At 46.1% G+C, this 10,192-nt stretch overlaps 1 protein-coding gene across 8 annotated transcripts; it reads right to left on the reverse strand.

Moving 5' to 3' along the window:
- Positions 1-1,988: 1,988 nt before the first annotated feature.
- LOC147896465 (alpha-L-fucosidase 3-like) lies at positions 1,989-3,881 on the reverse strand. 8 transcript variants are annotated; one of them, XM_087381494.1, is made up of 6 exons: positions 3,512-3,881; positions 3,196-3,405; positions 2,998-3,096; positions 2,690-2,740; positions 2,470-2,574; positions 1,989-2,336 (listed from the first exon to the last, which is right to left on the reverse strand). In XM_087381494.1, the coding sequence occupies exons 1-6, from the start codon at positions 3,750-3,752 to the stop codon at positions 2,059-2,061; spliced, it is 984 nt and encodes a 327-aa protein (XP_087237620.1). In that variant the 5' UTR covers positions 3,753-3,881; the 3' UTR covers positions 1,989-2,058. The 8 variants fall into 8 exon arrangements, with proteins under 8 accessions (XP_087237620.1, XP_087237619.1, XP_087237625.1 ...); XM_087381493.1 differs by having other exon boundaries at positions 2,690-2,768; positions 2,918-3,096; XM_087381499.1 differs by having other exon boundaries at positions 2,470-2,768; positions 2,998-3,084; positions 3,196-3,247; positions 3,578-3,881.
- Between the last annotated feature and the right edge of the window lie 6,311 nt (positions 3,882-10,192).

The following is a 10,192-nucleotide window of genomic DNA, read 5'->3' on the forward strand; positions in this document are numbered from 1 at the left end:
TATGACATATGCTACATCCCATTTCGATGGATGTTTACCCATGCACACAACAGATGACCTTCAACCCATGATAGTTGAGCATACATGTTAGACGTGTTCTTATACGTTGTCATTTGTACGGGCCTCTTCTTCTGTAGAGCAGTGTATCACACTTGCACATTCGGCCCCATATTTTTAGCCTCTGGATCACTCTGTCCACATCGACTATGTAGTCGTCTTTGACCCTGCACGCAGCCATACACGTAATCATCTTTCGATCGACTAGCCTTTGATCTAGGTGGACTCGACTTTCTACATATTTCCTTTTTCTTCCCTTCAGCCTATTTTCTAGATTTTGTTCCCAAAGGCAAAGCATGACCCACAACTTAAGAGTGGGAAATCCACAATATGTATAGGATCGTAAGTTGTACTCATTATATATGCTTCCGCTACATAGTCACTATGCTCACATATGCATATACTACTCTGATTTCTTTTCAGGTTTCGATGCAATCATATGCACCAAACAAAATCCACAAAAAGGTCTTGTACACACACCCTCTACTTACCCAATGCAATTTAATAGGGGGTGTTAAAGATAGTGTAAATTGCACTATCCATATAGGGCATAGGGGCAAACCCTAACCCTAACCCTAAGGGGTTCACATGTATATCTTCATGTTCATTGTCAATACACTTAGTGTACAGGTAGCTATATCGTGTGCACTCCTCTCTCTCTCCCTCTCTCACTTCCGCTATCAAGGCGTACTTCTACTCAAGAGGGTTTCTGAAAATTGTCCTTCTACAGCTCGTGCAAGATAGCATATCCATGGCAAGACCAAGATTGCATGTGCCAAGGATCACAACGAAAGAGGAAAGAGGAGAACATATCTTTGTATGCCATGGGTTGAGCTGTTAAGTGACACGTCAAACTCAAAAATAAGAAATATGAGACAAGAAGGTAGTTTCCCAAACCTTGAGAGGAAGCTACTATGGTCTAATTGTAATGGCTTCTTGGCTCCATTCTTCCACATTGTTGCAACTTTCAATCTATGGATTGTGGGAGGGGACTTCTCAGACTCAAAGGATGATAGGACACAAGAAGAGCTCCAAATGCTTTCAATGAGAAGGCATCAAACGCGTAAACCACAAAGAGGAATCAAACTAGTCGCCTATGTGGAAGCAATGCCGTTCAAGCTCCTTATTCTAAAAGGATGAGGCAAGAGAAGAGATTGACAAGAGTACCATAAACGAGAATATGACACTATGGAAGTAGCATCATTTGAGATCCTTATTGTGGAGGGATGAGGGAAGGAGGCTCGAGCATTGCAATAAGAACCCTAGGAGCTATAGAGAATAAGTGGTGGCAATGATAAGCTAAAGAGGTGGCAATCATGTGTTTGTGTGTATATATATGCGAGTATTGAACCCGTGCTTTGCATGGGCAAAGATGCATGACCATTTTCAACCACTCCCCATCTGAAGGTGGATCTTTGATTCTTAAATTTTGACCAAGTCTTAACCCATGGCCCTGAGACCTTCCATCTCCTCCTTTCATTCTGTTAACCTTTTATCTCCTCCTTCCTCTTGAAGGTGACCTTCCATCTCCTCCATTCCGTTGACCTTTTATCTCCTCCTTGCCCCTAAAGATGCCTCTTGTCTTTCCACTTCCTCGGCCCCAAAGCCTCCCTCTTGTCTTTCCACCTCCTCCCCCCTCCAAGCCTCCATCCAAGAGCTCCTTCTTTGTGACATGTGACAGACTCTTCTCCTCCAAGCTGCCACGTGTCCTCTTCTTTTTTTTTTTGGTGGTTAATAGGTTATATATATACCCCCCTCTCTCTCTTCCCTCTATCTCATGCAAGTCTTCCTACACACCATCTCCACCTTTTCACGCTCTCACCCCCAAGTCCTCCCCCCCCCCCCCCCTCTCTCTCTCTTCCCAAGAGGCCTTTGAATGATTAAATATCATTCACGTTATTTAAACATTGATATTTTAAAATTAGCAAGCATTTCTTTTCATTCTAAATATTTGAGAGAGCATATCCCTAGCCCCGTGAATGGCATTTGAATCTTCAAAGTTCAAGCAGCTGTGGAAGCTGTATATACGTCGCAGAAGCGGCCTGCAGGAAACCGGGGAACTGAGAAGTTGCCAGAAAATAAGCCATTAGCAATGAGGCGATTTGCAGCCTCGGTGTAGTGAACCCCATCCCAGTTCACGTACACTGAGGGATCATCGCACAGATCGTAGGATAGCTGCTTGCCTCCCACAAACGGCTTCGTTCCGCAACCAACTGTTCGATTATAATTGTATGGGCCTCCTCCGAATCCGCAGCATGCCTTCAACGTGAACCTGAAACCTACCCACACCCAATGACCTTTTTACAATGCTTGCATTGCTGACTCTAATGGTACAGGGATGGATTTCAGCAGGCTTTAGACCACTTCAGCAGATGTAACGAGTTGCACTACACTTGAAGATCGACTTCTTACCATCTTTGTGTGCGTTTACGAACAGATTATACTTCAGATTGTAGCCGTCCGCTAGGACCAAAGTAGCGTTCGCAAGTTCTTGCTTCAGCTTCTCCACCGTACGCTCTAGCATTTTGTTGTAGAACTTCGCAACGTTATTATAAGGTTCAGCACAGCCATGGCTATCCAACTGCGATAGCTTATAAGGAAGCCTTGTCAGAATGTAGGGCAGGCAACCAACCGGTCCTGTTGAGACGATTAAGAAATTTCTCGCGCTTTGCTGATACAACGCCTGTGTCCAAGTACAAGTCGCTTTCAGACTGCATACAAAACACAATCTATATACGTGTTTCAATCATAGACTGCGCGCCGTTAGTTCAATCATATACGTGTTTCTAACTCGATATCACCATGGACCGACTCAGACCTTCTAGCTTTAAAAAAATGTTTGTGCAATCGAATTGGAAACCTTCACATCGTTGGTAAACTGCAGAAGGACGTCTGGAATGTAAGCTTTGACTTGCTTGACGCTAAGATTTTGGAAGTAACCCGATGTGAGATCGTTCTGACCGATGTCTAGGACGTAGAGCGCTTTCTTGAAGTACTCCGGCTTTGGTAGAAGATGACTGAACGGGCCTGAAGACAACACTTCGGATTCCGTCAAGGATATGATCAGACCTGTTCAGCTGCACTAGTATATAATTTTACTGAGACATCAGCAGCAGCAGCAGTTGGAAGGCGTCCTACCATGTGAATGATACGCGAGGGTCCTCTGCTTGAACTCCGTAAATTGGCTGACCTGCACATTGAGAGAGAAAGGGCTGAAGCCAGATTGGAATAGAGTCGTATTTTGGACACGGATTGTTGAGCCAGCGGTCGCAAAATTGGCCCCTGATGTGAAATTAGACCCGACCGACTGCAGGACTGCGTCCAGATATAGCAATCCCAGCTGCTGGGCTGCTCATGAGTCGGATTTAAGTGTTAGAGGCAAGAAGGGGCAGATCCATGAACAATGGAGGTCGTGGAAAAGTCGATGTGAAAGTGAGAACGAGAAGGTTAGTACCGATGAAATCAATGGTAAGGCGTCCGTCACAATACCGGCCTGCTGGCTCATGGAAGAATGTGATACCGTTGGGAGGAGGCTGCGGGCCGAAAGCTGCGACAAGACCACCGGTATCAGAATTGGAGTCACCAAAATTGAAAAGGGCGGGGAAGGAACAATTGGAAGAGACGGAGGGTAGCTGCGGAGCGAGGAGGAGGAGCAGGAGCAGAGGCAGGAGGAAGAGGCGGATGAGTTTGAACATGGCGAAAAGAAAGGCAAAGAAGATCCGAGGACAGGAGAAGGTGAAGAAGAGCTGATGAAAAAGCAAATCCACCACTTATCACGAGTCCTAGAAAGTGTTGTCTATGTTTTGAGAGGCTCATCACTTTTGTTCCTACATCTTGAGTGGCAAGGAACACGCCTTACAGTCATGATTTGCTCCACTCTCCCCTCTTTTGTTCATCATTCCAACAATTTGGCTTTCCAAACCCACCCATCTTTAACTTAATCTTAACCAGCGATAGTGGCTAAAAAGCTATGGCTTTTGCTTACCCTTGCGCGCGCATGCACGTGTGTGTGTGGAAATCACCCACTATATGATGATCTCTTATATGAACACCATAACAACAAAACTTTTATAAACACAACAAACATACTAATATTTAAATGCAAGCGACATACTTTAACAAAAAATGTGTTCTATGAATAAGTATACTTCAAACGATACATCCGAGAGCAATGTATAAATATGCGAGAGTATAATATGTGCATAAGACAAAACCCCAAACCCCACATAGTCCCTATATCCTGAAAAGAACATAGAGGTGCTATGTGGCCTAATGATCCAAGCAACTCCTTGGGGAACCAGACCACAAAATCCTAAGTGTATTCATCTCCCAAAAAGAAGGTCTCAGATATGGACAGATAAACAAAGGAACAAAGCCATATATGAGGTCCACCCATAAAGGGACAACAAAATGAATTGTCCTAAAATAAAAAAAGCCCGCGTCTATTTACTATATCCCATGTGGGTGTCATTTATGGTTGTACTCCGGAGTCTCAGAAATCCATATCACACCTATGCAAGGCATATAAATCAAGTTAAAGAATTACAATTACCAAACCAAAAGACTTTTCTTGAACGTCTCTATGTACATTTGAAAAAACTTGAATGTCATCTTCACTAAAAGGCAAATAATATGACCTACCTCACAAGGATATATCTACATGGAAAGAAGGTCAAAGAAAGGATAAAGCAAACCTATTTGATTACTGCATTGTCTTGATGGTGTTTTTCTTGTGAATTATGTACAGTTGCTCAACTGTTCTTACTCGGAGATCAAATGCAGCTTGCTTAGCTATGGCTTGCTCAAAAACTCTTCTTATGGCTTCCATCTCTACTACAGCTTCCCTAAGTGATCTTTCTTCCAATTAGCTAACTCATGAACTGCCATCCTTGGTGCTCTAAACCGTGTTTTTGTGAGAATGTACCACGTTAGGAGGCAGTTCGGTGATTTGCAGATGTACACGAGATTCAAGATGTCCTACTGAAAGCAAGATCCACCGAATCCGACGCTCGCATTGAGGAAATAGGGCCAATTGTTGAATCTTTACCCATAGCATAGGCAACTTCTGAGACATCTGCACTGGTAGCTTCGTAGAGTGTGTACATTGCATTGACAAACGAGATCTGCTTCCACCAACGCCTTCTGCAACAACACCACAATTCCATCGCAATCTCCCAAACTGCTCGCTTTGTAAAAAAACTCTACATCCATTTCTTGATGCACGTTGTCTGCAGCAAGACCCCGTAACTCTTTGTCTGCACATCACTTTTGTGATCAAGTCCATAACTGTGCAACATCTGCATCTACAACCCCGCAATGCTGCAACAACACCATATCGCAACACACTCCACAACAACTTCCACATAGACATCACTAGTCCTGGATGATTGTTGTAGTTTGCATGGGTTGTGGCCATCTATCCGACAGTTTGATGAGCGATGTCTTCCACCTACTGATCCTGAGTTCATCCCCCGTCATCCATCCAATTGCTAACCTCTTGAAGATGCAGATGGCCTCTCAAAAACTCTAGGATCAAGGGTCTCTAGATAGAGAGTTGTTGTTGACCACCATTAGGTGCTGCTTTCGCTACCGTTGCTAAAAATCTTTGTGAACGTTAGGCCACAATCATCGGATCTCCTTCCTTTGCGTGGTCTAAGCCCTGAATGCTACGCACGTAACATGGAAGACAACTTCCATGGAATCTGCATTTTTGCACATGACGAATGTGCAAACGCACGTCTCCTCTACACCATGAGTTCACCAAAGGCACAGCAAGACCGGGTGTATAACAAACATTAACAAGCTTGTCTCGAGTCGTGATCGCCATGTGTTGGGGCCAAAGGCCCCGACGGGGTTCTCAATTCACAAGAGACTCTCAAAACAACAAGAACCAGAAGACACAAAACAAGAATGAAGAAGAATGGTAACTAACTCATACATTGCTCTTTCATTGCATGCATATATAGAGAGGTCTATGCCCCTTCATTTCCCACACATGTGCCTCTTGGTATCCCCATGTGCACACAACTCTTGACATCCCCACTTAGGGCTAAACCTGTGTGGTTTTAGGCCCTAACACCTGCATCACCTCCAAAATGACTTGCTCATGCATGACTTTGTGTCTTTTGATATGAAGAGTCCATATCATCCATGCCCAGCATTCTCATATGATCCTCCATGAAGTTCCTGAAAGAACAACTAAGGGAACCTTAGTAAAAGCAATGCACCACTTGGATAAATCCAAAGTAAGAAATTACATTGAAACACTATGGAATTAACATTTTATCTCATATTCTCCTCTTTCGAGCACCTCTTGAGGTTCAAGATGCTTCTTTTCTTGAAAAAAAAAATCATGGATCACATATTGATTTTGCAACTGTACGGTCATATGGTAACATGGGAGATCTCTAGAAATGGTGCCATCAATAGTCATAGAGTTTACAAAGACTGTGATAGGCCATGATAGAAGGTAGGTGATGTTTGAGGAGGGATGAGAGGGACCATGAATGATTACAAGGGAGGAGAAGCAAGCGGAGGACTAGGTGTGAGGATGAGGGCAAACGAATACGCATGAGTGGGAGGAGTAGAAGAAACAAGAGCAAGCATGAGCATGAGGGAAGAGGAGCTTGCATGAGTAGGAGGAAGGAGGAGTAGGCATGAGCATGAGGGAAGATGAGTATGGATGAGCGTGAGGGAGGAGGAGGAGCAGGAAAAAGCAGTAGGGGGGGGGAGGAGGAGGACGCATGTGGAAGGAGGGAGGAGGAGGAAAAAGTAGCAAGGGGGAGGGAGGAGGAGGATGCATGTGGGATGAGGGAGGAGGAGGCATGTGGACAAAGGGACGAGGAGGGGGGGGAGGGAGGAGGGAGGTAGCGGGAGGGAGGAGGAGGAGGAGGAGGAATGGGACGTGTGGAAGAGGAAGAGGGAGACAAGGAGGAGGATGGGGGGAGGAGGGAATTCAAATTCAAAATTCAAAATTCAAAAGTTTGACTTTCAAGGATGGGGGGAGGAGGAAGAGAGAGGGAATTCACATTTGAAATTTAACGTTGGGAAAAGTGCCCCCTCCTAGGTGTAAGAGGTCGCCCCCTCCTAGGTGTAAGAGGTGTAAGAGGTGGGATTAGTTGGGCTTAACCCACCTAAGTAGGGGGGTTAGGTCTCCCTTGGACCCCACAAGAGGGCTTGCATTAGTCCTAATCCATTTCTTAACCCATTCTTTATGAGGCCCTTTTCAGACCCCAATTCTCCCCTAATGCTTTGTGTAGAGACTCAAAGGTTCCCCCACTTTGTGTAGAGACTCAAAAGGTTCCCCTTCCACTTTGTGTAGAGACTCAAAAGGTCCCCCCCACCAAAGTGGAGGGACTCTTGTCCAAAAGGTCTCCTACAAAAGAGGTCCTGCCACGGAGGTACCTATGGATTATGTAGAGACCAACATGTATAAATATCTCTCAATGGAATGAAGCTCTCACTCTTTGTGGTTCAGTGTTCAAGCTCAGTATTGTGTTCATGTGATTGATCTCCATTGTGTCCATGCTCCCTTACACTATTGTGTTCTAGCATGCCCTTACCCTTGCAGTGTCTACCCTTGTACTCCCTCCTTCTCCTCCTACCTCCTCCTTCCTCCCTCCTCCACCTTCCTCCTCCTTCCTTCCTCCTCCTCCTTCTCCTCCCTCCCTCCTCCTCCTCCTCCTCCTCCCTCTTCCTCCTTCCTCCCTCCTCCTCCCTCTTCCTCCTCCTTCCTTGTCCCTCCTTCTCAAGCCTTACCCTCAAATCTGCGCAGGAGACTAGCTCTCCACTCCTCAGCCTTGGACTCCTCGTAAACCCTGCAACCCCCTCTGAACCTTGGAACTCCTAGTTAGCTCTCTCAACCATGTCCCCCTTTCGAACCCTAAAATTCCCTTCTAAACCCTTGAACTCCTGTGGAGGTGAGAGCCTCCATCAATCGTTATGATCTAGCCCTCTTTCTCACCCACACGTGCATGAGATCTGCTTTCAACGCTTTAGCCTACACCTCTCATTGGAATATGACCCGAGGACCTATGCTACACTTGTGAACACTTATGCTACAATGAGCAACGACACGACTATAGGTGACCAACACCCTCGAAACCTACAGTTGGGAGAAATAGTGACAACATTTTGGCATCACTATCGAGGAGGTTAGCGCCTGAAGCGAAAGCCAAGCACGTGTTTGCATGTGTGAAAAAGAACCCCCTCAGTGAAAACCATTCAAGACACATCCCTCAAGGCAAAGGAGTGAAAAAATGCTTCCAAGTGGTGCAAAAGGATAATGTTCCCATATATAATCACATTAATATACTAAACACTCAAAATTAACCCTTAGTCCCCTCACATCTATAAAAGCAACACCAAATCCCCCTCACTTCTTTCCCCACACTTTTCCAAGCTACTTCCATTTTTGAATTCCGTTGAGCCTCCATATGGTCTGTCTATCTCTATTTTCTATCCTCCAACTTCCATCAACCATTTCCATCGCGACCACCACCACATTTTTTGTCAACCTCCCCCTCCACTGTCACTTTTTCCGTCAGCCCCCCGTCCATCTCCATCTCCACCTCCCATCATCTTCCTCCCTACCACCTCCACTTTCTCCATTTATCCCCCATCTCCTCCACTCAAGGTAATCATCCTTTCCCCCTCCACCTCCACTCCACCATCTCTCTACCTCTCTCTACACCCCCATCACCCTCCATGCCACCATCTCTCTACACCCTCATCTCCTTACACTCCCCTTTTCCCCCCCCACCTCCCCTTCCCCCCCTCCACCTCCACCAACCCCCCTACTTCCTCCACCCCCCTCGCCCTCTCTTCCACCTCCTACCCCCCCTTCCCTCCACCCCCCCGCTAGCACCTTTCCCCCCTCCCCTTCCCTCCCACCACCACTTCCCCCCCTCCCTCCACCACCTCCAACCCCGCCCCCCCCCTTCCTCCCACCACCATCTCCCCCCCCCTTTCCGTCCACCACCACCTCCCACCCCTCCACCACCATCTCCCACCCCCCCCTTTCCCTCCACCACCATCTCCCCCCCCCCCCTTCCCTCCACCTCCTCTAGCCCCCACACCCCCCCCTTCCCCCCTCCACCCCCCCTCCCCCCCAGCCCCCTCTCCAGCACCACCACCACCACCCCCTCCCCGTTCACCCCCCTCCCTCTCTCCACCCCGCTTTCCCCTTCCTGCCCCCTCTCCCCCCTCTTTCCCCCCCTTCCCCCTCCACCACCACCCGTGGTGGCGATGGCTACATAGTTGCCCGCGGTGGCGCTCCGTCGAATTTTTTTTTACGTAAGATTTTTCCGACGGATTTTTTTGCAGGAATTTCTATCGATTTTTTACGTCGGGAATTTTTTCGCCGGATTTTTTACACGAAACTTTTTTCGTTGAAATTTTTTGTTGGAATTTTTTTTTGTTGGAAATGTTTCCCAAATTTTTTTGCCTTTGTTATTTTTTTAAATTAAAAAACCCTAAACTAATTGTAGTTAGATTAACCCCTATGTTAGGTTAGCTTAGTTCGGTAAGGTTATACTAATTGGGGTTAGGTTAGGTAAGCCTTAGGTTAGATAAGCCTTATTGCAATTAGCTTAACTCACTTCAACTAGTTAGGCCCAATTAGTTAAGTTTGTTGAACTAAAACAGTTAGAGTAACTAAACTAGTATCAGTTAGTGGGATCTTCAAACTAAAGGCCATTCACACCATCCTTAAGGTCAAAGATTCCCCCCTAAGGCCCAAATTTGCCCCTAATTTCCCCTAACTTTCACGATCCATAACTTGCTCATTTGGGACCCAAATTGGACCCGTATTGAACCATGGCTTCACACATGGAAACATCGCACCACAGGCAAATTTTCTAACCCATTCCACACCATTTAGACATCCATAACACTTGTCAATTTGCACCTCCGTGTGGGCTCCATTTCGCACTATTTCACTCATAAGTTTCCACTATGACCTCCGATTGACAATCAGTTTGAACCGGCACGTTCCCCCACTCACATTAGACAATACTAGGTACATTTTTAACACTAACACTAACACATGTCTAACCCCCCTACCATTTTTACCCCAAATCACACCTAGTCTAAAGCCAAGATTGACGCACGCAAAGTTCAATATCAAACGATAATT

The sequence above is a fragment of the Dipteris shenzhenensis genome, chromosome 11 (genome assembly GCF_047967505.1).
Source record: "Dipteris shenzhenensis isolate YYH24624 ecotype China chromosome 11, Dip_SZ_1.0, whole genome shotgun sequence".
Lineage (NCBI taxonomy): Eukaryota > Viridiplantae > Streptophyta > Polypodiopsida > Gleicheniales > Dipteridaceae > Dipteris > Dipteris shenzhenensis.

Excerpts from the sequence above, each read along its gene's own strand:
- LOC147896465 (XM_087381491.1), bottom strand. The coding sequence starts at position 3,752 with ATGTTCAAACTCATCCGCCTCTTCCTCCTGCCTCTGCTCCTGCTCCTC. Across the intron at positions 3,097-3,195 it reads CCTCGCGTATCATTCACATG|TGTTGTCTTCAGGCCCGTTC; the intron begins GTAGGACGCCTT and ends CGGAATCCGAAG. Across the intron at positions 2,741-2,917 it reads AGTTTACCAACGATGTGAAG|GCGTTGTATCAGCAAAGCGC; the intron begins GTTTCCAATTCG and ends ACTTGGACACAG.